This window comes from Rattus norvegicus, chromosome 16, assembly GCF_021556685.1.
Source record: "Rattus norvegicus strain SHRSP/BbbUtx chromosome 16, alternate assembly SHRSP_T2T, whole genome shotgun sequence".
Lineage (NCBI taxonomy): Eukaryota > Metazoa > Chordata > Mammalia > Rodentia > Muridae > Rattus > Rattus norvegicus.
Window position 1 is genome coordinate 55,088,998 of NC_141549.1, and position 25,752 is coordinate 55,114,749.

Genomic DNA, 25,752 nt, shown 5'->3' on the forward strand with positions numbered 1-25,752 from the left:
ATACTGTATTCTGCAATAGTAATTCATGGAATGTCATTGGATGTAAAGTGTTGTATAAAATTCAGGCTTGTAGTTGAGTTGAAAGTAAAAAGCAATCTTGGAAGGGATGACAGTAATCCTCATGTAAGACAAATTTCCAGCTTCCCAGTGATTCATAAAGTGGACCATATGGGCTTAACTCCATTTAGTTAAGCTGATTAATATTTAGAATTAGCCATTTACAAACTATTGTGCAAGTTAAATAGACAAACAGAAAAGTGAAATTTCCTAAAGAAGATTAAACCTTTCACTGCAAAGGTTTGTTGAGTAGTGCAGAGGATTAAATATGGAAAAGCCAGTGGGTTATCCACAGAATTTGCCACGGGAAGTGGAGGAGGTGGTTATTATCTGAGGAGCAAATAAATGGCTTTTGTAAAATCTGTCTGGATTCCCATGAAATCACTCCCCTTTAAAGCACACCACTTCAACTTTTAATTTTGTATACAATTTCATCTTAATCTGTTCTGTGTGGAAGTTATTTTATATTTAAAATGAAAGAAGTGGTTCTCAATGAAAATCACGTATCTCAGGATTTCATACTGATAACCCTAACAGGTGTTCACACAAGGTGTCAGAGTGCTGGCTGGGTAGACCTTGGGCTTTGGTTTCTCAAGGAATGGCCTCATTTGATCTAAACAGTTTTGAAATGTTTAATTTCCCTGGGGCATAAAGTAACATTATAACATTGCCAGTGGGAGTCCAGTTAGATTGGAAGGCTCTGTTTATTTTTTGTTGTGTGTTCCAGCACAAAGTAGCCTGTCTTCCACTTGGGGCCTTATGGGGCTAGTGAGAAAGTGAGAGGCTTGAATAACATCACTGTCACAAGGCAGAGAGGAGGCAGGAGGCCCTAGATCTTTGGCAGGTCCATCCAAAAAAGGGAGTGTTATCTCTGGGAAAGAACACGGTTCTTCCTGGGTCACACATGCAGAACACACTGCATACTGTTCACATGTGTGGAGTTCAACCCAAAGCTCAGAGGGCTGTCTCTCATCGTTGACTTTTCTTCTTGTAATTCTTGCTTATGCCTGCCAGCCCTATAGATTGTCAGTAACTAGGAAGGAGGTTCTCCCTGACTCTGTCTCTCTCTTTCATCAATACTACATGTGAATGAGCATGTGGCACATGTCTCCCTTTAGATTTACCTTTATTATCTTTGTTGATGTGTTGTTTAATTGTATGTCACGTGGTTGCTAGTGCCTGACACCAACTGATCAAAGCGTAACTTCTGAGCAACTGCCTTCTACCAGAGTAAAATAGAGTAGTCCTTCATGTCAAGATCTCTTCAAAGTCATACACAGGCACACACACATGGACACACATGCAGGAAAGCATGGACACACATACACATACACATGCATACACACGTGTTGTAGTTACCATTATTTTGAGTGTTTACTATACCCCCTTTTTGCCTTTAACTATTTATTAGGTATTTCTACCCTACTTTAGATAATTTAGTTCCCAAATAAAAGACACAGGAATCTTTGGATTTAGAATAAACTTTAGAGCACTGGGCAGATATCAACCCTCTATGCTATCTTGTCTGTTTCCCTATCAAATTGCTGGAGATACTACTTGCCATGTTTTATTTGGGCCGCTCCTGCTCCATGAAGCCAGCCCTCATTGTCATGTGCTTAGGATTCATGCTACCCCACGATGACCTCTTCCTTCTTTTCTCTCCTCTCTACCTGCAACTCCCAGCCAGTTAACTGAAAATGAGCCTACCTCTCTCTACTTCCCAATCACAGGCTTTAGCCTTTTAGTTACCAATTAACTTGGGGAACAAGGTTTACACAACAAAAGCTGGTGTAGGAGAGAATTCACTTCTGTTGAGGCAAATGGGTCTTGGGGTACAGAATTTAGCATTTGAATACATAGCAGCACCAGACCAATCCTCAAAACACATGCACATGTACGTGTACACACGCTCATGAAGACAGACAGACAGACAGACAGACAGACACACACACACACACACACACACACACACACACACACACCCCACACTTTCACACCATTGATCATCTTAACTTCTTGCCCTAGCAGAAATGTTCTCATGTCTCTATGGGGATGTTTCCATTTTACTATCAAGTTGCTGACTATTCCTTTCCTATTTCTCCAGTAAGTTCTTCCTCCTCACTCCTTGTGTTTTGTTCTTCCTGTAGGAGTGTTTAAAGGGCTGCCTAGCATTTCTCATCCTGGTTCTTCTCTCCACAGAGGCATGGATATCTGACAGGTTCAGAAATCTATTTAGAAAGCTCCTAGCAACATGACTCTGATACACAGAGAATGAGACTGTGTCCCCAAATATTGAAATACTGAAAGTCAGATGTTTCAGAAGCTGACATTGGCACTCTGTCCTTGAACTAAGTACATGTTTTCCTTGGTACACGTGACCTCAGCAGATCCATTTCTGTTATGGATGTCAGAATAGTTTCTTAGTTGTATTTGCATTGATAAATGTGAGCTTTCACTTAGCTTTTCCATAGAAAGTTGAGAGACTTTTCAGAACCTTCAATTATGTTTCTCTGGAAGTTACTTAAATCACTTCTAAATACCAAACAAAACAAAACTAAAAAATCCCATGTGTTTATTTATGAGTTTCTATCACAAAGTGTCCACAGAACCGACAGGAATCAGTTCTGTCCTTCCACCATGGAGATCCCCAGGATTAAACTTACATCATTACTCTTGGTGGTAGGTACCCTTTGGTCTTCTTGTCGGTCATAAATTAGACCCTTAATCAGTTTATTTTCATCTTGATGTGTGTGTGTGTGTGTGTGTGTGTGTGTGTGTGTGTGTGTGTGTGTGTGTTGATGGAGTAACAGGAGACCATGAAGCAATCTTTATAGTTGGTGTTTTTGTTTTGTCTGGGGCACAGGGTATCTCTATCTTTGTAGTTCAGGCTGTCCTGTAGCTCACTATGGAGACCTGACCGGGCTTGTACTCAGTGACTCATGTGCGTCTGCCTCCTGAGTCCTGGAATTAGTAGATGTGTGCCACCACATCTAGCAAGTGAGTGTTTGTCTTAGTTAGGGTTTCTATTGCTATGATGAAATATCATGACCAAAGCAAATTGGGGATTTGGCTCCTACTCTCCTTATTGCTGTTCATTCTTGAAGGAAGACAGGACAGAAACTCAAACAAGGCAGGGTCAAGGAGGCAGGAGCTGATGCAGAGGCATGGAGGGGTGCTGCTTACCACCTTGCTCCCCATGGTTTGCTCAGTCAGCCTTCTTATAGAACCCAGAACCACCAGCCCAGGGATGGCACCACCCATAATAGACTGTGCCCTCCCTTACTGATCACTAACAGAGAAAATGCTTTCGGCTGAATTTCACTGAGGCATTTCCTCAACTGAGGCTCCCCTCTCTCTGATGACTCCAGCTTGTATCAACATGAGACCAAGCTGTTCATCTGCTACATATGTTTGGAGAGGCCTAGGTCCAGCCCATGTTCTTTGGTTGGTGGCTCAGACTCTGAGAGCCCCCAAAGATCCAGGTTAGTTGACTGTTGGTCTTCCTGTAGAATTCCTATTCCCTTTGGGATCCTTAGTCCTTCCCACAACTCTTCCATCAGAGGCCCCAAGCTCCATCCACAGTTTGTCTGTGGGTCTCTGCAGTCGTCTGGATCAGCTGCTGGGTGGAGCCTCTCAGAGGAAAGGCTTTCTACACTCCTGTCTGCAAGCATAGATGAGTATCATTAATAATGTCAGGAATCGGTGCTTCCCATGGGGTGGGTCACTAGTTGGGCCAGTTATTGTTTGGCCATTCCCCCAGTCTCTGCTCCATCCCTCATCTCTGCATTTCTTGTATGCAGGATACATTTTGGGTCAAAAGTTTTGTGGGTGGGTTGCTGTCCCCATTGCTCCACTGGGGTTCCTGTCTGGCTATAGGAGGTGGCATCTTCAGGTTCAATAGCCTCAATGCCGTGAATCCCAACTAAGATCACCCCCACTGATTCTTGGGTGTCTCCCCTATCCCAGGTCTCTTGCATGTCTTCTAGATGCCGCCACCCCCACCTTCCCACCCCTGCCAGTTGTCATGTACATCTGGCCATCTCTTCTGTCCCTCTCCACACTTGATCCTGAACCCCTTCATTCCCCTCTCCATCCCCTCTCCATCCAGTACCCCCCCCATCTTCCTCCTATGACTATTTTGTTCCTTCTTGTAAGTGACAATCAAGTATCCTCGCTTGGACTTTCCTTCTTACTTAGTTTCTTTGGGTCTGTAGAGTAGAGTGAGTATTTCAACTCCTACGGCACAGACAACCTCAGATTCTCCAGCCCTCTCAGTGTATACTGCTGATTTGAACACACGGTGAAAGAAAACATACAACGTTGGAGTGTTGAAAGAGTTAGCCGCTCTTCTGGGACAGGTTTCAGTATCAGAGACCGAAAGGACATTGTCAGACACTAGACACACTGTGCAAAGACAGGATGTCACATGACAGAGGAAACCAGCACAAGTAAACATTTAAGTAACAGTGTCCCACACAAGCCCATGTAGAAAAAGAACAAGACTATAGCAAAGAAAGAAAACACTCCTCCGAGGACCGCAGCAAAGGCAGAGAAAGATCTGCAGGTACGGCTTGAAACTGAGCAATTCTCTCAACAACTTCCATCTATTAATGCCCCCTCTTCTGGAATGAGGGCTTGGGTTTTTTCAGTAGAGATTGGTTTTTAAAATGTATCTGATTTCACATTGTAGATATCCTTAGCAGAGGCAGAGGGGAAGATAAATAACTTATAGGCAGTAAGAATTATTTTTCAAGAGAAAGAGATTCAAAAGCAGTACAAGGGACTGGATATGAAGGTGTGTGTGTGTGTGTGTGTGTGTGTGTGTGTGTGTGTGTGTGTGTGTACAGTCTGTTCAATATTTCATAGGGCACATACATTTACCAGTGACCAAGGCAATATATTAATGAATTTGCAGTAATTTTTCTTTTAGGAATAGAAACTGTTATAAAGAGTTATAATCAGTCAGAGCTCTTTGATATATATATATCACTCACACTCATACATATACATATACAGAGAGAGAGAGAGAGACAGAGAGAGAGAGAGAAAGACAGAGACAGAGACACAGAGATACACAGAGAGAAAGAGAGACAAAGACAGAAACAGAGAGAAGAGAGAGAGAACCCAAGAATGGAAAGAAATGACATAAGTTGGAAGAGAAAATAGAGATGGAAACTGGCTTAGAAAGGCTTCAGATGACAGTGACTGGGGGTGTTTCAGAATTGGGAGTGAGGTGGGGATGGAGAAAGGGCAGGGAGAAGGGAGTGTCCCTTGTGACCTCTGCAGAACTCTGACAAGACTGAGCAACCCACACTGTGTTGGGGCCATCCTAACACTACCAGGGGAGGGGGAGGAGAGCCTGTGAACACCGCCTAGGGAGCCGCTCCTCTCATTCTGTGTAAATTCTGATGTTGGTAAACTTGTTTTAAATCTACACTCTCTGTTCTAAACACAGTGACATTCTTCTCTTTGTAGGATGACCTCATTACAGCAGGTGTTATATTTTATCTTTTTTGCCTCCGTTTCTAGTGGTAAGTGTTGCTTTATTTATTTCCCCCAACATAATATTTTTATTATTTGAGAATTTCATTCAATGCATCCCGATCACATTCGTCTCCCATTCCTCCTGCATTCACCCTCCCAACCTTAAGCCTTCCCCGCTCAACCTGCCCCCCTTGAGAAAACACCACCAAGTCCAATTTGTGTTGAGAATATACTCGTTGGGAGCAGTGGTCAAACTCCCAGTGGTCAGCCCCTTAAAGAAAACTGAGTTCACACTCCCATTTCCATCCCCGCCCTTCACCCAGTCAGAAGCCGTCAACTGTGAAGACTTAAACTTCAGCACGTTTTGTCACAATTTTAAGGGACTCTCTTCAATATTTAAGTGTGGTTCATTCCCTGACCTGTAGTGTGGGAAACAGCGTAAGTCCACAAAGAGAAATTACATTCTAGTCCCCATATATTGTAGAACAATTCCATGCTGTGAACGCCAGGGAAGGAAGCAGCATCATTTATTTTCCAGTTAAGGCTCCCTTTTAAGGGGTCAAAGGAAGAAAGAGATTTAAGTATAAAATTCCAAAGAGTCCACACCTATATCATCTGAATGCTATACCATCTGTCTATAGAGTTGCATCTATATCTATATACACAACACATTGCAGTGATTCCTAAGGGCAATATTAGAAAGAGAGGACTTGACTCACTTCATTGATTAGAATTCCATAAGGGATTCAATCCAGTAACACTCTCTCTCTCTCTCTCTCTCTCTCTCTCTCTCTCTCCCCCTCCCTCCCTCCCTCCCTCCCTCCCTCCCTCCCTCTCTCTCTCTCTCCCTCCCTCTCTCTCTCTCTCTCTGTCTCTTTCTCTCTGTCTCTGTCTCTCTGTCTCTCTCTCTCTCTCTCTCTCTCTCTCTCTCTCTCTCTCACACACACACACACACACTCACCAATTCTGGACTGAAAATGTTATGGAAATATTAACGTACGGCTTACGCATTTGGTTAATTCAGCCATTGTAGTTACGCCTCCATTCTACTTCACATCCAGCGAATACGTTTGCTTACTCTCCAGTAGAACGAAATGGGAAGTTACTACGTCGATACTGATCCCAACAACTTAGTGTATTTTTCACCTCTGGCTTATTCTTTATTTGAAATAAAAATGTTAGCACTTTTTAATTATGTTATACTGAATGCCCGAGACTGTCATTGACATTTCAGCATAGTTAGTTCTTTTCAGTGTGGCACATGTGGAACAGTAGCAGATCTAAAATAAAATAAACATTACACAGCATATTAAACTATACAGTTTATAGCTTCATTTTTCTTTGTGATTAGATCAATGTTCGGGTTATTCCTTCATTGTTAATGTTTTGAAATTCCACTGTTATTTGTACCGTCCTGTATAGTACTGTCTTGACATTTTCATTGTTGTTGTTGTTTTTTTCGACACAGAGTTTCTCTGTATAGCCCTGGCTATTCTGGAAATCGATGTGTAGACCAGGCTGACCCCAAACTCAGAGATCTGCCCGCCTCTGCCTCCAAGGGCTGGGATTAAAGGTGTGCGCCACCATCACTCGGTCACCTGTCTTGACATCTTAGACACTGAATTCCACAACCATGTTGATACATACACAGGATATTTATGTGTTCATAGAAGGCAGTGACAAGTACTGACCACTCTAAACAAGTCTCTGCCTCCCTCTGTGTGGCTTGGTCCTGGAAACCTAGCTGGGGCAGCAAGGGATTGAAGAAAGGACAGATACACAGACGCCCACAGTAAAACAGATTGGATGAGCAGTGTTCACTCTGAAGGAGTAGCAGCAGCTCCAATACAGCCTGGAACCTCAGTGCTTTCACTGTGTGCAGCACAAGGGGTGAGTTAGCCAGGCGAGGCAGGAAGTAGGTAAGAACTCTCAGATTGCGGTTGTCCGTGAGGAGGAAGCTGGGGTTACTGGTCTTTGTCAATATCCCCAACATTCATACTCAGACCAGAGGAAGGTTTTCTTATTCTCCCAGTCTCACCTCAGAATAAGGCTTTGGCATTAACAGGGGTCTGAGGCATTGGCCTTGACATGACCGTGCCCATTCAAATAATACACACCCACTCAGGACTTCACCTGTCCTTTACACTTTCAATCAAGGCTGTCCCAGAGCCTCACAGGTCTCTATACATTTTAGAAGGGTAAAAATTAAACAGAGCATGTTATTTAGTTGTAAAAGGACCATGCTAAAAAAATAGCAAAATGATAACTGGAAAGTTCCAAATGTTGGGTTAACTAAGTGTTCTTAAATATGATTCAACGACGAGATCACAATAATTTTTAATTAAATCTAAATAATTAATATATGGAATGTGAAACTTTGAAATGCAGTCAAATTGGGACTAAGATGACCTGTAAAAATGTATGCATATTCATTAGGATAGAGAAATGGTAAAAATCAGTGCTCAAGAGGGGGAAGGAAGTGAATGCAAAGGAGTTAGAAGACAGGGGTGGAGGGAACTAGCAGAATTGAATTAAACAGAACATAGATTAGAAGAAGTGTGTCCGCTCACGCTCTGCATCCCATTTCAAAATGTCAGTGATGCTAAGTTCACAGGGACATCCTGAGAATTATAAGGCTTTTTTTGCAAATGAATATATGCAGTATGAAATATTATCCATTGTGGTTGTATTATACTTAAAAATCCCGGAACAGAGAAGGTTGGGACAAGATGATTGAAAGTTTGAGACCAGGATGGGTTTCATAACAAGGTTCTGTTTCAAAGAACTGTCTCAAAATTGGCTACACCAAACCATCCAATGTGTATATTAAAGGAAAATAAATGGGAGGCCGGAGAGATGGCTCAGTAGTTAGAGCACTTCCTGCTGTTGCATGGGACTCAGTTCAATCCACAGCACCCACGTTAGGTAGCTCACAACTTCCTGTGATTCTGGCTTCAAGGAATACACACACATGCGCACGCGCACACACACACACTCACACACACATGCACACACACATGTACACACACATATGCACATACACACACATGCACACATACACACCCACATGCACACACACGCGCACTCACACACATACACACACACATTCATGCGCACATGTGGCATATATACATGTATGCATACATACATATAAATACAATAACAAGGTTTTTAAAAAAATTTTAAGAAGTAAAATTAAAAGGCCAATTACATTGGCATAGTTTGGCAGAGCCTGGTTAAACCTATGAGTGAGGAGTTACTTTGATATGAAAAGAGAATCAATGGATGTGACATAGACCCAAGAGAATTGAAAGAAGAGACTCCAGCAGATACTTGCTGTTTGTCGTCCTGCTGTCCTGCAGGTACTGGCAAGGCATAACACATGGGCATTTGACACTCACCCACGTCAACCTGAGCATTCATCAGCGGACAGAAGGTTAAACTATAATATCACAGTGTGCACATGCAATGCAAAACGGGATATTATTCAGCATGAAAGGAAGGACATTCTACCACACACTGTGGCGTGGCTGAACCTTCGTGGTTTTATACTAAATGAAATGAGTTGTTTACAAACGAGCACATGAATGATTCCACTAATGTTCGATGCCCAGAGATGCCAATTTCAGAGAAACAGAAGACCAAAGAGAACCGAGCAGGAGTTAAGGCTAATGATCATTTAATGTATACAAATTTTCAGTTGGAAAAACTGAAGGAATTCTAGAATTGTGGTGGTAATTGTATACAGTCTACATACTTCACTCTACAGCTCTATAGGCCTGAAAGAGATCGAAGTGGCTGATTTGATGTCATATACATTTTGCCATAGAGAAACAAAATTAATATCATCTAACACATGCAGCAAGTTTTTATTTGATTTTTAATACTTAATATTTTTGTCTTAAGAAAATTTTACTCATGAAAAAAATAGCTTAGCAAACTCAGAACTTTCCCAATAACCAAATAGTACTGTAAAACAGCCACAAAATGAGTTAGAAAAAAATCAAATCAAAAGCTTTCAAGAAAACTCATACATAATGGTGACTGAGCTGGTGTCTCCCTGAGGTGCTGGGGTGAGGCAAGGAGATCCACAACTTGGTTACTGTGAACAGGAGACAAGGAGCAGAGAGGTGCAAGCTCTTAGAGTCCATCATGTGTATTCCCAGGAGGGGTACAGCTCGCCTTTTAGTTTACTGTGGAATCTCATTATAGATTTTGATTGTTTTGCCCACAGCCTCGCCAGCGTGGAAACTTACTCACAAGAACCAAGTTAGGGAGTCTGCCCATGTGTCCATCAGTAGACAAATGCATAAAGCAAATGCTGGAAGTACGCACAGTAGGGGGAGGCCTGTTCTGTGTTAGCTAGGAAGGTTGCTTGTTAAGTTTTCATGAATTCCTTGAGAACTTCGTACATTGTATTTTGCTCGTGTTCACCTCGACTCCCCAAACTCCTCCCAGAACCCCCCACCTCCACTCTGTGCCTACCCAGTTTGTGCTCTCCTTGTTCTCTTTGGCCACAATGAGGAATGAAAGTGTCCCATGTGGGTGACGATGGCTGCAACTGGGCATCATCCTATTCAGTGAGATAAGTCAGATTGGGAAAGATAAGCATAACGCTTTCTCAAATTTGTGGATTCTAGATCCTATATAGATGCATAAAATCCAGTGTGTGTGTGTGTGTGTGTGTGTGTGTGTGTGTGTGTGTGTGTGTGTGTGTGTGACAGAGAGAGAGAGAGAGGGAGAGAGAGAGAGAGAGAGAGAGAGAGAGAGAGAGAGAGAGAGAGGAAAGTTGAACTGACACACTCTAGGGGAATGAAGGAGACTAGAAGGAAAGAGAAAACCGAGGAGATAAGAAGAATAAATACAGTCAAAGTACACACCACTGTGCAATGAATATATGCCATTCATATACAATGAATGTAAATGTTGTGAGAGACGATCTACTGTCACTTTCCTCAAACCTTAGAGACCCTACAGGCCACAGTAGGGGAGGTAAAGGACCCAGGGCTCAGGAGAAAGAAGGAAATTAGCTGATTCTTCCCGTAAATACGGTTATGTGCATAGAAAACTTCAGAGTAATGAACACACCGACGATTTCAGGCGGATCAGCAAGGAGTCTGCAAACTCCACCGGGACTGGAGGCCCAGATTCAGAAGGCAGAGGGCACATTTGAGGCCCTAGAGCAGTAGCCAACCTTCACCAGTACTAGGAACTGAGCTGAGATTATGAAAATCAATATTACAGGTTAAATGATTCAAGTAGTGGCCCAATCCTAAGCAGGACTGGACATTTATTAATCCTTTAAAAATCAGCTCAACTTATCAAATCCCGGTGTTCTGCTTGATAAGAACATTTTAGTTTTTTTTTTTTTGGTTCTTTTTTTTTTTTTTTTGGAGCTGGGGACCGAACCCAGGGCCTTGCGCTTGCTAGGCAAGCGCTCTACCACTGAGCTAAATCCCCAACCCCCGATAAGAACATTTTAAAGTGTCGCAATGGCTTTGTGGTAAAACGTTGAGTTTCTTAGAATTCACAGACAAACTGTGAGGTGGGAATAGACCGCCAATTATCTGGAAGTGGCTGCTGTGTTTGGTGGGAGACAACACAGGACTCGGAAAAAGAGGTTTAATCTCCTCAGAGCTCCTGGGTTACTTGCCAGTGGTGGAGAAAACTTGAATTGTGGAGAAGGATCTGTGATGAGGTCGCGCTTCCTCCCCACAAATCCCTTCAGCAACCTGACAGACACTATGGAGCCTGTCCTTGGAATGATGCTCCTAAATGCACCGATAAAAATACATAGGGCTACTGGGGAAATTCATTATATTGAAATATGACCACCTAAATTGGAAAATATTCAATACAGAATTAGCCGTGGCTCTGAGTTAACACCTTACGCGACAAGATTTAGTGGCGTGCCTAAAACTGAGTAGAAATAACCGACAAATGCTGGATCAATCATAGTGATGTGATGTGTCGTCGTCATCAAAGACACGACAAATGTTAATCCTGTTAATTGATTACATTAATAATACAGGTATGTACGTACCCCATTTCAGTTAGAGGTCAATGAAAAGCCACATGGGATTTTTGTTTTGAGTTCGTTGGTCACCTCAGTCCTACAAGCCTCACGGGACAGTTTTGGCTGCTATGCGCCGATGATCTTCTCAAGACATTATTGATGGTCGTTACAGCAGTCCTTATTTGAGTTAGATTTTATTCTTCTCGAAGCACTTCCACATGAGTCTGATATTTGTTTTCAATGTTATAAAGAGAAATGGGTTAGCAATACCTCTCCATGGGCCTGTACGGCTGCATGAAGAACTGTAACCTTCTTTTCAGTCATTAGGCAACAGTCCCTTAAAAGGTCACATACTATATTAAATTATTAGGTATCTCTTCTAGCAACAGAGGATTTTTGAATCTTTATGCATTTTGGCTTTTAAAAAATAAAACTGATCTAAGGTTTCAGCTAAATAGAACTCAATGACTTTCCCCTGGTAAATGTTGGTAAAGAGTCCATTTTTAATGTTAACATGACATCATGTAAGGGGCCATCAGTCTTGACTTTTAGTTTGTTGCTGTGTCAAAACAACGAATGAAGGAAAACACAGCAAGCCATTGCTGACCCAGAGGGGTTCCTTGAGGAGCATGTGTTGCTGGTTGACAGCTGAGAAATCACTGAATTACTCCCACAGCCTTCCCAAGACAATCATTCATGAATGTGATGCCACTGAGACCACTATGTTTGTGATTTATATTTCTGTCTGAGGGTGTTCACTGAAGAAGCAAATCCAAAGAGCGTTGATTGATCTGAGGTCCAAGTTCAGGCACATTTTGCATTGGCTTCTTAACAGACCACGTAACAAGATAAGTGCCCACCAAAATCCACAGTCATGCGCGCCCACCTTTCTTCTTTGCAGAATGTATCACTAAGGTCTTCAAAGACATCAGCTTTCAAGGAGGTGACCTAAGTACTGTTTTCACACCGAGTGCCACGTACTGCCAGCTGGTCTGCACACACCACCCACGTTGCTTGCTCTTCACGTTCATGGCTGAGTCATCTTCTGACGATCCCACCAAATGGTAATGGTTTATGTCTCTCTGAGGAGGAACTGGTTTCCGAGGCCAGTTACTCACCAATGCGGATTACCTACTCACAAACACTCTCCTGTCATTTTACAAAATGGGATGTTAGCGGCTGGAAAGCAAGTTTCCTTCCACCGAACTATTAAATATTACAGAAAGGATGGTGCTACGTTAAAAGTTATTACAACAGTTTTCTACTCCCTCCAATATCCTGTCATATTATGTGGCTTTCTCGGCTCCTACCAGTGGTTCAATAAGGCATGCAGAACTTTATATAAAATGCTAGGCCCTTCATTGGGGCAGAGTCTCAGCTCTCTAAACTTATCTTGTCTGCCACGTGGCTAACTCTTTATCTCCCTTCCCTTCCTTTCCCTGTCTGCTCTGAATCTCCCACCTAAGCTTTAGTCCTTCGGCTCTCTCTCCCTCCCTTCCTCCCTCCCTCCCTCCTTCCCTTACTCCTCCTCCTCCTCCTCGTCCCCCTCCCTCTCCTCCTCCTCCTCCTCCTCCTCCTCCTCCTTGTCCCCCTCCCTCTCCTCCTCCTCCTCCTCCTCCTCCTCCTTCCTCTCTCTCTCTCTCTCTCTCTCTCTCTCTCTCTCTCTCCCCCCCTTTCTCCCCAGAAGTTCCGCCCTTGTACTTCCTGTCCCGGCTATTGGCTGTCAGATCTTTACTATAACCAATCAGCAGTAAGACAACGCTGGAACATCTCTTTGGTTGCCTGTTGGCAATATGGGCTGTTTGGGCAGGTATGGAAGGACAAGCACTTACAAATCGGAAGCTGGTGATAAGCCATAGAAATGATGGTGCCAAAATCTTGCCGGAACTTAGCTCTTTACAGTATGGTAATCAACAATTGAAAATACAGAGACATACCTTAATACAATGGAAGGAACGTCACCCCAACACTGCCATGTTTGCTTTACCTACCTGTATGTAATCACAGGTAAATACTGAAAGTGATTTTAAAATACCATAGCCCTGTACCTCTAAATACTTCAACACGAATTTCACAGTAAGGAAACTGTAAGAAGCTTAACAAAGTTAGACATACTTGAAATGTTCATTTCAGCTGTTAATTAAATTCTAGTCAAATTTTGCAGGTTCCCTATGGCTATATTTTCCCTCTCTACTCACATTTAAAAAACATTAGATATTGCATCTGTCTCTATGCTAAACTTGAAATGTTAATATATAACCTCTTATGTGAAATTAAGTTGCCAATATCTTTGTTTGTTATTGCTGGTTTCTCAGATAGTTACATACTGCCATAAGCATTAATTATTCTTCTGGAATCTAGAGCAGAGGTTGGCAAGACAGGGATAAAACTTTAGGCTTTGTTGAGCTAGAGGCAAATAGAAGAACGTTCTGTATTTCTAACATTATTTCACAGTGTAACCATATGCGGGCTAGAGGGGTGGCTCAGTGGTTAAGTTCACTGGCTGATCTTCTAAAGGATCCACGGTTTGCTACCCCAGCTTCCAGAGACTTGCGATCATTTGTAAATCCAGCTCCAGGTGATTCAGTGCTATCTTCTGCCTTTCGCCTTTCTCATCTCTCTCTCTCTCTCTCTCTCTCTCTCTCTCTCTCTCTCACACACACACACACACACACACACACACAGAAGAGAGAGAGAGAGAGAGAGAGAGAGAGAGAGAGAGAGAGAGAGAGAGAGAGAGAGAGAAAGAGAGAGAGAGAGAGAGGACAGCACAAAAATGGTAGGTTTTAAACAACATTTTAGCAATAGGACAGAGTTCATCCATTCCTCTTCATGTCCTATTGGAAAGGAGGGTCATATGTGTTCTTTTAGATGTAGGGATGTTGTAATCAAAAGCAAAGTCGAATCTTGCTAAGCAAACATTTGTTTTGCCAGGAAACCCAGTCATTTGTTTCCTACTCTTTGACCTTAGGGTCCACACTTTGAAAGCATTAATTACCGCTGAATAATGCTATTTTAATTTAATTTATTTTTTTTAAAAGAACAGGTTTGCCTGCATCCTGAAGGACAGTCTCACAGAAACATTGCCGATGGTACACATGACAGGAGCGGTTTCTGGATATTCCTTCAAGCAATGCCCTCAGCAATTAAGTGGTAAGATTCTCATCAAATACAATAAATTCTAGCCATTATAATATACACATGTAATCATTCCAGGTATAGTTTTGTGGCTATAAAATAAGATACTACCACCTAGGACTAAACTTCCCAATAAGGTACCATCTTCCTATGTAGAGTAGAGGACATGGTTGTCCCCTTTCCTCTTCCCATGAGCACACTGTCCCTCAACAACATTTCCTAACTTCAGAGAAGCTTGTTATCACCTCAGTTTTTATTATTTTTCCTTCTCAGCCTAGAACTGCACACAAAAACCCTTATTATAAATGCTAATTCAAATCAAAAGGAGAAAATGCAGACTGAAGTGGCACACGTTTTAATAGTGAAATGGGGGGCTGGGGATTTAGCTCAGTGGTAGAGCGCTTACCTAGGAAGCGCAAGGCCCTGGGTTCGGTCCCCAGCTCCGAAAAAAAGAACCAAAAAAAAAAAAAAAGAGATAGTGAAATGGGCACTTTTCATCAGCACTTTTCATACAGCGCGGTTTAGGTACTAGGTCAGAAAGTCGAAATACAAAATCGCAAGCGTCTATTTTTTTAAAAAAATTATTTATTTATTTGATATGCATTGGTGTTTTGCCTCTATGTGTCTGTGTGGGTGTGTCAGACTCCCTGGAGCTGGAGTTACACACAGTTGTGAGCCGCCATGTGGGTGCTGGGAATTAGACCCAGGTCCTCTGGAAGAGTAGCCAGTGGTTTTAATCGCTGAGCCACCTCTCCTGTCTCGCATGTACAAGCTTAAAGCTGTTCCAGTTTAAGAAGCACATCGGCATCCTCGTCCTACCTCCTAGTGGAAGTGGGAATTATGCCGAGTGAAAGAAAACAAAGAACTTACACGGGAGAGTGGGCGAGAAACGAAACATATACCTCAGGAGGGCTTCCGCCAAGGCAGCGTACTGTAGTTGCCCCTGGCTTCTGCTGACGCCTGGATTCTCCACCTTTATTTCCAGCTTGCAGCAAAAACGTGTACGTGAACCTGGACATGAAGGGCATGAACTATAACAGTTCTGCCGTGAAGAATGCTCGAGAATGTCAGGAGAGATGCACCAACGATGCCCACTGCCAGTTTTTCACATACGCAACGGGGCATTTTCCCAGTGTGGACCATCGGTGAGTGAGCCGGATCCGAGCCCCTGGATACAAGCTTGCCTGGGGAAAGAAAACCACTGGTTCATTAGGTATTTTCATCAACTTGAAGCCTAAACTTTGTTTTTTAACCCCAAGATATTTGCATAATAGCAATCACTGTTTTGTCTTGAAGAGGTCATTGCATGTCTAATTAACACACATTTAAGTCATATTCAGATTTCAGAGCTGGAAGATGGCCCCGGTGTGTAAACACACTGGTTGTGCAAGCAGGAGGACCCCAAGTTTGCATCCCAGCACCCAGATGTGGTTGTGCATGCCTTTAACCCCAGAGCATGGGAGGGTGAAGGGACATAGGGAGGATCGTTGGGACTCACTGGTTAGTGCCAGGCTTAATAAGAGATCTTGTCTGGAGGGGAAAAGGCAGGGAGGTAATAGGGCAGGAACTCTAAGGTCCTTCCTTGGACTTCTATTCACACTTGCATATCCACATACCCCGTACACCCCACATACCATATATAATACATATATGCAGCCCCACAGATGCTGTGTTTCAATGACACCGCTATAGAGCAAACATAAGCTTCCCCTATATCCTAACTAACTTCAAAAAGCATTATAGTTTTCCTTTTGTAGTTCTGAGAGCCCTGCAACTGGTTTGATTGGCAATGTTCTTCCCAGTCTAACAAATGTCCTGACCCAGGGAATCAAAACTTAAAGTTTGTTTCTCTATCTACCTAGAAGTACAATCCTGTTCCTTACCCAAGAAGAAGTAACTGAAACCCATGTGCAAAGTTTTATCCTGTTCGGTGTGGGATTTTGAACACTCTTCCAGGAAGAAACCTATTATATAAAGATATATGACTAAGGGGAATGAATGATTAGATCTGCCTTTTCAGATTTAAATTTTTATTAGAAAAATATATGACTTGTTCTTTTAAAAATATTTTATTTTTTATGTTTGTGTGTGCATTTTTGGATTTAAATATTTTATTAGAAAAGTATATGACTTGTTCTTTTAAAAATATTTCATTTTTATGTTTGTGTGTGCATTTTCAGATTTAAATGTTTTATTAGAAAAGTATATGACTTGTTCTTTAAAAATATTTTATTTTTACATGTGTGTGTATGTATGTGTGTCTATGTTTGTGTGTGCCTGTGTGTTTAGATGCACACCTGTGCAAATAACTGTCTAGGCCAGAGGAGCCATCTCTCCGTCTCCCAATTTCATTTTTAGACTTAGGAATCTTTGACATTATCTAGGTTTGCACAGTAAACCACGGTTATATGATAGTTGAATCTTAACATTGACTCCTCATTCACTACTTTCTGTAATTTTGGGGAAAAAAAACGAGTGGGAAGCAGAGCATTAAAGATGAATATTAAAATGAGTAATAAAAAAATTGGGAAGTAGCCTTCTATGTCCCTCTTTATCTCCCCTCAGAGGACAAATTTTACATCCTAGACTTCACAGAATGTGAGCTGCAAGCCAGGAAAATGTTCCTAGGGTTTATGCAAAAGCGTATTTGGAGGGCTAAAGTGAACCCATTCACACAGTCACCTCACACCACGTCAGGTCTCCTGTGTTGTCCATTCACTGGTGAGATAACATTGTTCCCCAGTCCACAGGCCACCCTGTGGTGAGAAGAGCCGCCAGGATTCTTGAGCTGCAGGTGAACACTCTTCAGGGCAATACCCCTGTTATCACAGTCATTTCCCCCCGTGGACGGTAACTTCTTATCCTCTCCTGCTTTTATATCCTTGGAAAGAATAATATTTTTCCATTTCTGTTTTTATTCAGTAAAATGTGTCTTTTGAAGTACACCCAAATGGGGACGCCAACTTCAATAACAAAGCTCGACAGTGTGGTATCTGGATTTTCACTGAAGTCCTGTGGGCTTTCGAACCTGGGTAACTACCGTTTTTTTAACTCAGTGAGATGCTGGCACCGTTAAGCCCCTATGAAGCTGAGGATAAGGCGTTTAACTTTAAAAACCGTTGATGCTCACTCATGAAGTAAATCCAGTAACCTTTCACTGTCTTCGTGTGATACAGTTCATTACGTTCTGGAAAGGACTTCTTAAATTTCTAATTTGTTTTTTTTATAAACGACAATAACAACAATAAATAAATAAATAAAGGTCTTCGGATGAAATTCTCCATTTGTAATATAATTTACAAACACTGTCTAGTGCCCCTGCCTTCCTAACGCAGTTTCTCTCATCGTACAGCTTGTATCAGGGACATTTTCCCGAACACCGTGCTTGCAGACCTTAACATTGACAGCGTGTTGGCCCCAGATGCTTTTGTCTGTCGTCGCATTTGCACGCATCACCCCACGTGCCTGTTTTTTACATTCTTTACCCAAGCGTGGCCAAAAGAATCCCAGAGGTAAGGAGTTACCATTAAGGGTCATTTGCTCTCCTTTAAAACCAGCCAATCCAAGCGTGCTGCACAATCAAGATGGGAGCTATGCAAATAGCAGGAGGCTTCTGGACTCTGAGGTGGGTCTGAATTGTTGAAACGGACAGCATCAACAGGGAGGAAAGACCTTGGGACCACTGACAATAGAGCAAGGTTCGAACTTGTTCTGGAAAGTTCTTAGTGACAACACAATTCGCGGGACGTGACTTGGTGACTGGAGAAGCGGTGTTAGGGTTGTGGTTGCTATTAAATTCTTCTCCAAGTTACCTTTACTTTCCATACTTATTGTAACAGTGGTCTTTCTCTTTGGCATATTTACGTGATTTATTCACACACCCCCTTTGGTCCTCTAGACATCTTTGCCTCCTTAAAACATCTGAAAGCGGATTTCCAAGCACACGCATCACAAAGAGCAACGCCCTTTCCGGGTTCAGTCTCCAGCACTGCAGGCACAGCATCCCAGGTAAACCTCGAAGGCTCTCCTTCTCCTTGAGCTCAGCAGTCCTGAGGAACCAGGCGACTGCAAAGGCTACACATTTCAAACCTGGCATGTGCTTTGTTGTCTAGTATTCTGTCATCCGAACTTTTACAACGACACTGATTTCTTGGGAGAAGAACTGGACATCGTCGATGTGAAAGGCAAAGAATCCTGCCAGAAAATGTGCTCTGACAACGTCCGCTGCCAGTTCTTTACCTATTATCCCTCTCGAGGATCTTGCAGTGAGAGGAAGTAAGGCAAGCAAGCGTTAGGTGGATGCTCCTGGAGCACCTCCTTGCGGAATGCGTTTTGCTTACACAGTTTTGTTTTCAACCGCAGGGGCAGATGTTACTTAAAGCTTTCTTCAAACGGATCTCCAACTAGAATACTTCATGGGAGGGGAGGCATCTCTGGATACACGCTGAGGCTGTGCAAAATGGATAATGGCGAGTACTTGAAAATAATACAGCTGAAGGGAAATGGTCAGCGTCATGTCCACACAAGGCTAGTCTACCACAACCATAGAGGGGTGGAGACAGCAGCACAAGCCTATATACAGGAGGCTGAGACAGGAGAATCAGAAGTTTAATGCCAGGTTGGATTAAAGAGCAAAATGACAACAAAATAGACATGGGAGAGAAGTGGTTTGTAAGTTATCAAATTAAGAGGTTTTTCCATAATATGTATATATATATGTGTGTGTGTGTGCATATATTAGTCATTTCAAGAGGCATTTCCAGATGAGACAGACCCAGAGGGACGATTTTTGTTTTCAAGATCAATAGTTTTTTGTTTTAATTCTCAGAGATTAAACTACCAATCAGTCCATTAAATTTTTCATTTTCTTCCCACTGGATCTTTTAGTGAAACATGATCTATATCTATATCTATATCTATATCTATATCTACATCTACATCTACATCTACATCTACATCTACATCTATATCATAATGTCCAGTGTTAAGTTATCCTGTGAATTGTGATGATGTAGCTGAGATTTAATGAACAAAGTGTGACACTAATTACTTCTTGTGAAAGTTTTAAAAGTACAAAACCTTTTGTGTCACATTGTTGGGCTATTGGGAGTTAAGGTGACTCCACCCTTAACTTCTGAGGACCTGATTCAAATATTTGGTCCCAACAATTGTGATGTCCATCCAGAAAACACGCCTTCTTAGAATTCAGAGGTTTGATGGACTCTCTGGGTGACCTGTGCCTCTCAAGAAAGTTAATTAATTTGTAGCTCATATATTCTGTGTTTTGCTAATGATAAATTTACCCGACAAGAAGGGACATTCAAAACAAGTATTGTCTTAATTCTACTTCTAAGAGGGCAATGAGAAAAGACTGTTCAGTGATGTGAGTGTGCTCTAAAAACTGGGATCTAGAAGAGGCACCTTGATAAATCGAAGATTACATTTCTTACCTCTTCTGCCTCCATTGTGTTTGTCTCTTTGAATTTATAGTCTTTGGCCTGTACAGGTGACAGAACGGGTTGGTTGTGGATTGATAGAGGAGAAAATATGGAGGGTAATAAAACTGTATGCCTTCTGATGCCTAAATTAGAGAAGTAGGTTACACTGTGCAGCATCAGGCTACACAATACCCTTAGGTAAGAGGGAGCATCTAACAGAGGTGTTTGTCATATTTACTGTTGTTGGTCTCTGATGTAACTTGACTTTCTAAAGACACCTTGTAACGCCACTAGAAGTGTTTCTTCATCCCAATTGCAATGTTGAGCTCTGTAAGTTCTCAGCATTCTGTATAAGCTAGTGGGACAGACATCAAGAGGCTTACACTGGGGTTACTGAGAATGTGTCCTAGTTACTGCTCTCCCTTTAACTTTCTAAACATTACCTTCTTGCTTATAGGTTGATAGTCTTCCGAGGGATTTCTCCCATTACAGAATGGCCGGGACAGTGAAGCCCTAACTGCTAACCTACTGTGCACTCTCTCTGTTGTAGTATGCACAACCAAAATCAGGCCCAGGGTGTTCGGAGGAGCTGCGTCTGTTCACGGCGAGTGGCCATGGCAGGTGACCCTGCACACCACCCAGGGACACCTGTGTGGAGGCTCCATCATTGGAAACCGGTGGATATTGACAGCGGCTCATTGTTTCTCTGGGTTAGTATTAACGATATTCGCCTGGGGTCGTCATCACCAAGTACAGGTGAAACCTGGGACTATCATCATAGTAAATAAACACTTTGAAAATAGAAACAATCCTGTTCACTAAATTAACTCTCTCTGTGTGGGCCGAGATGACAGTGTAGAAGGACCCAGTACTCATCTTTGGCCGCAGTAGAACAGGTGCAGGAGTGTTGTTGCTTGGACGCCATTCTGCCTTTTCATTCAAATGCAAATCATTCCCAATGACTTCCTGCTGGTTCCTGGCGCCAGTGCACAGGGCCAAAAGAAGCTCAAAATTTCCAGCTCTTTGAATCCTTCCCCCATTTTCTCTTTCCCCTAAATAGAGTTCAGCACATGAATCCCACACTCACATTGCTTTTCAGTATTGGCCAAAGGTAAGTAACTAGGCTGGGGGAAGTGTGTATCTCAAGGAAATTTGGTTGAGTGAAACTTTTCTGTGTGTCTGTTGTTTCCAGACACAGGTTTACGTGATAATTGGTTTTGTTTTGTTTTTTTTTTTCCATGCATGAGTACACATAGTTGTATTTCAATGCTACACTGAGGTCAATTGTCCCCTTTATAATCATGTATGAGGAAATACAGAAAGTCCCAGTGATTCTTTTATTCTGTCCAAGACAAGGTTGAGACTAATACCCAACTTTTCCTGAGCGGGGATGTTCTGGACAATCAAAAGACTATTTATTTAATGTATTCGATATTAGTATAAAGTACTAATCCAGTGCTTTCCTTGCAGGGGAAATGTGTGAGAAAATCTTTTAAGAATAAAATCACTTTTTTTCCCACCTAAAGGCAGAAACTGCAGATTATAAAACAAACAAACAAACAAAAAACTATGAAACACAAATATTTGGAAATCGCTTAGATTTATTTTTCACTGTTTGTTCCTTAGGACAGAGACACCTAAAACTCTGCGTGTCTACGGTGGTATTGTAAATCAATCAGAAATAAATGAAGATACCACTTTCTTCAGGGTTCAAGAAATGATAATTCATGATCAATATACATCGGCAGAAAGTGGGTTTGACATTGCCCTCTTAAAACTGGAACCGGCCATGAATTACACAGGTACATAGAGTTTTAGGTGGAAAGGGAACTATAAAGGTGACCTAGATAAAACATTCATGTTAGGAGACTCACAGTCTCACCTATGGGACCCAATCAACAGCCAGACAAGGAAAGTCTAGAAAGATGGCCTCTGTTGAGACAGACAGTTTTGCCTTAGAATACTAGATCACACGTTAAGAGAGCAGATAGAGGCTTGCCTTCAGGCTTCTTCAGGTACATAGAATGACATCATTTTATAAAATACAGGAGTAATAATAATGATTGACATGCTGCTTTAGTAACAAAGGGCTGGACAGCATGGTTAAGCAAATGCTACAGAATATTAAACCTTGTTAAAACGAAAGTTTGTGTAAAGAGGCACGTCCTATCTTTCTCTTGTCCCTTCTGCTGGGGTTGTTTGATATACACCATTGAACATAAGACGTGAAATACATGAGAAAAAGGTAACATGAACATCATAAAGAAAGAAAGCATGATTAATGATCAGGTAAAATAGCAATCCTTCCTGGGGAAAATGATTGTCTTTCTTTCTGCATTGGTCACTGTGACAAAATGCCTGCTGGAACCACCTTGCAAGAAAGAAAGGTAATATGGGCTCTCGTGATGTCAGAGGCTTCAGCCTGCGGTTGGGGGACTCCACTGCTTTGGAGCCCTTGGCAAGAAATGTGCAGAGTAGCAAACTGTTCACCTCTCGGATGCTGGGAAGAAGAAAGGAAGGGGCTGGGCTCCTAACAGCCACTTCAAAGGCCCACCCTCAATGACTTAACTTCCTTCCTTAGGCCCCACTTCCTGTCATCTCTAAGCAGTGTCAAAAACTGCGATAGAGTCTTTGAACATGGGTTTTTGGGGAGACTCCTCAGATCCAAACCATAGCAGCTTCTAGTGACTAAACTGTGATTTTCAAAATTAGATTTTCAGCGGCCAATATGCCTGCCTTCCAAAGGAGACAGAAACGTAGTTCACACAGAATGCTGGGTGACTGGATGGGGATACACAAAATCAAGAGGTAACAACCATGCTTAAACATTGCAGAGCTTAAACATTGCCTCTGTTTTCTATCTAGTCATATGTCCAAAATGTGAGTAAAGTGACACTACTCAAAAACAAGAAGATTGTTAACAAAGATCAATACATCTGATCAGAAACATTAAATATGATTAAACCCCTCTAAAAACTGTTTTAACTGGAGACTTTTAGTATGGGACCTAACACTCTATGCAAAAGTTCTAGCCTGGTTTCTAATCATTTTTGTCTGAAAAGAAATTCTACTTTAATGTCACAATTAATTTTAAACTCAATAACATTAATAAAATTATATACACAATAGTAGAAATGATGTCTTTCTTTATACTCCATACTTAGAAAAAAATGACCTATGAATTGAGCTTAGTAATTTTTCCTCCTAGATTTTAATGTAAAAGTTGGGCTTTTAAATATAATTGTACATATACAATTGAGTGGAATAATAATCATTCCACTAAAACATTAATATGACCTTTTTCAGATGAAGTACAAAGTACTCTCCAGAAAGCCAAGGTACCATTGGTGTCGAATGAAGAATGTCAAACAAGATACAGAAAACATAAAATAACCAACAAGGTGATCTGTGCAGGATATAAGGAAGGAGGGAAGGATACGTGTAAGGTAAGACTGGCTCAAGCAATCGGTTATGTCAGGTTGGAGTGAGTGCTTAATGCACTTTTACAAACCGCTCTACCGTCGAGCAGTGTCCTGGGGTGCTTTCCGTTGCTGTGGTAAAACACTGACTGTCTTTGTCATGGTTTCTATTCCTGTACCAACATCATGACCAAGAAGCAAGTTGGGGAGGAAAGGGTTTATTCAGCTTACACTTCACATTGCTGTTCATCACCAAAGGAAGTCAGGACTGGAACTCAAGCAGGTCAGGAAGCAGGAGCTGATGTAGAGGCCATGGAGGGATGTTACTTACTGGCTTGTTCAGCTTGATTTCTTATAGAACCCAAGACTACCAGCACAGGGACAACACTGCCCACAATGGGCTGTGTCCTCTCCCCTTGATCACTGATTGAGAAAATGATTTACAGCTGAATCTCATGGAGGCATTTCCTCAAGGGAGGCTCCTTTCTCTGGGATAACTCCAGCTTGTGTCAAGTTGACACACAGAACCAGCCAGTGCACTGACTAAACAACTCAGAGAAGGAAAAGGTTTATTGAGCTTACAGGTTACACAGTCCACCATAGGGGAAAGTCAAGGGAGGGACCCTGAGGCAGGAACTGCAGCAGAGGCCATGGAGGGGTGCTACCTACTGGCTTGTGTTTAGTCTCTTGTTCCGCTACTTTTCTTTAGTAAAAAATGTATTTAGCAGTTAGAGGCTGAGAAACATCATGCCCACACCAGGCTGATGGTGGCTGTTCCTCAGCTGAAGTTCTCTCTTCCTGGGTGTCTGAGGTTGACAACTCAGATTAGCCATCACAAGCAGGACACTTGGTGGGATTATTTTTTCAGGTAAACTAAACTCTACAATAGGAAAGCTGGATCAGGGAGAGTGCGTGGATGTGTAGGTGCTTGCCAGGGGGCCAGAATATCAGGTAAAATTGCTGTGAACAATACCTATTTAATTCAGGAAGTGCCTAAAGTGATCCAGGCATGTGTCTTTTTCTCTCCCCCTTTGACAGGGAGATTCTGGAGGGCCCCTGTCCTGCAAACACAATGGGGTCTGGCACTTGGTGGGCATCACAAGCTGGGGTGAAGGCTGCGGCCAGAAAGAGAGGCCGGGTGTCTACACCAACGTGGCCAAGTATGTGGACTGGATTTTGGAGAAAACTCAGTCGGAATGAAAGAGTTCAACAGGTGTCATTTCGTGGCCCTGGAAGACTATTCCACAGAAGAGAGCATGATGTGTCTCATGAAGACACGGGGAAGCTGTATCTTCACTGTCAGGAACTGGAGGGGCTTGATGTATGTAAGAACGCACAGAAAGAAAACTATTATTTTCAGAATTCCCGATCTGTGAGAATCACAGGTTGCTTTCTGTATCCAGCTACTCTCAAGGAAACCAACACAACGAGGAGATTTTTAAAATAAAAACACAGCAGATAAACTAGGAAAGTATCGAGTAATGGTGCTGTTTGTCTTTTAGTCTTTGTGACAGATACCTTAAGCAGTTCATGAAAGGGAAAACTTCTTTTGCCCACCTTTCCTGAGGGTTCAGCCGATGGCCTGTTTGGCTGGCTCTTGTTTTAGCCTGAGGTGAGGCAGAACACTATGGCACTATTGGCTGGTGGAGAAGGAGTTCGCTCAGCTTATGGTAACCAGGAAGCAAATGGAAACAGGAAGGTATTGGGGACAAGAATGGTCCTCCAAGGACATACTGTCAATCACTTATTTCTTCCAATGACACCCCACTCCCTAAACTCCCACTCCTTCCCAGATAGCACCACTGGCTGGAGGCAGTCCTAGCTGGCACCAAGAGAAAGGTTGCAGAAACCATATAAAGACCTGTGAAGTGCAAGATCGAAAACCCAGAAGAAATGCAGACAGGAGCTCAAAATGTCCATTTACAGGAATTTTTTCTTCTCTGCCTATATGAATGTCCCTCCTGTGTAAAGGAAGACTGACCCAATCCCGTGATGGGTTTTGAGAAGTCTGTTATGTGTGTGTGTGTGTGTGTGTGTGTGTGTGTGTGTGTGTGTCTGTGTCTGTGTCTGTGTCTGTGTGTGCATGTTCATGTGTAGGTGTGTGGCGGTGCTTGGTGGGGGTGATCAACCTTGCATTGTTCCTCGTGTGCTATCCACCCTAGTTTTTTAAGGCAGAGTGTCTTACTGGGTTTTGGAGCTT

General features: G+C 42.3%; 2 protein-coding genes across 5 annotated transcripts; both read left to right on the top strand.

Annotated features, from left to right (window-relative positions):
- The window catches only part of Erich1 (glutamate-rich 1), a gene marked incomplete at its 5' end in the record, with an annotated part of 52,793,804 nt that overhangs the window by 24,218,438 nt on the left and 28,549,614 nt on the right, over positions 1-25,752 (top strand).
- On the top strand, positions 4,448-25,028 carry F11 (coagulation factor XI). 5 transcript variants are annotated; one of them, XM_087587905.1, is made up of 15 exons: positions 4,448-4,621; positions 5,533-5,588; positions 12,459-12,621; positions 14,599-14,710; positions 15,681-15,840; positions 17,618-17,727; positions 18,048-18,207; positions 18,594-18,703; positions 18,808-18,970; positions 19,058-19,164; positions 20,684-20,843; positions 21,760-21,935; positions 22,846-22,941; positions 23,440-23,579; positions 24,591-25,023. In XM_087587905.1, exons 3-15 carry the CDS (start codon positions 12,619-12,621, stop codon positions 24,750-24,752), a joined length of 1,659 nt encoding a protein of 552 aa, XP_087444031.1. In that variant the 5' UTR covers positions 4,448-4,621; positions 5,533-5,588; positions 12,459-12,618; the 3' UTR covers positions 24,753-25,023. The 5 variants fall into 5 exon arrangements, with proteins under 5 accessions (XP_087444031.1, XP_087444032.1, XP_087444034.1 ...); XM_087587908.1 differs by having other exon boundaries at positions 4,543-4,621; positions 14,604-14,710; positions 15,681-15,960; positions 17,586-17,727; NM_001411666.1 differs by having other exon boundaries at positions 4,576-4,621; positions 14,604-14,710; positions 24,591-25,028.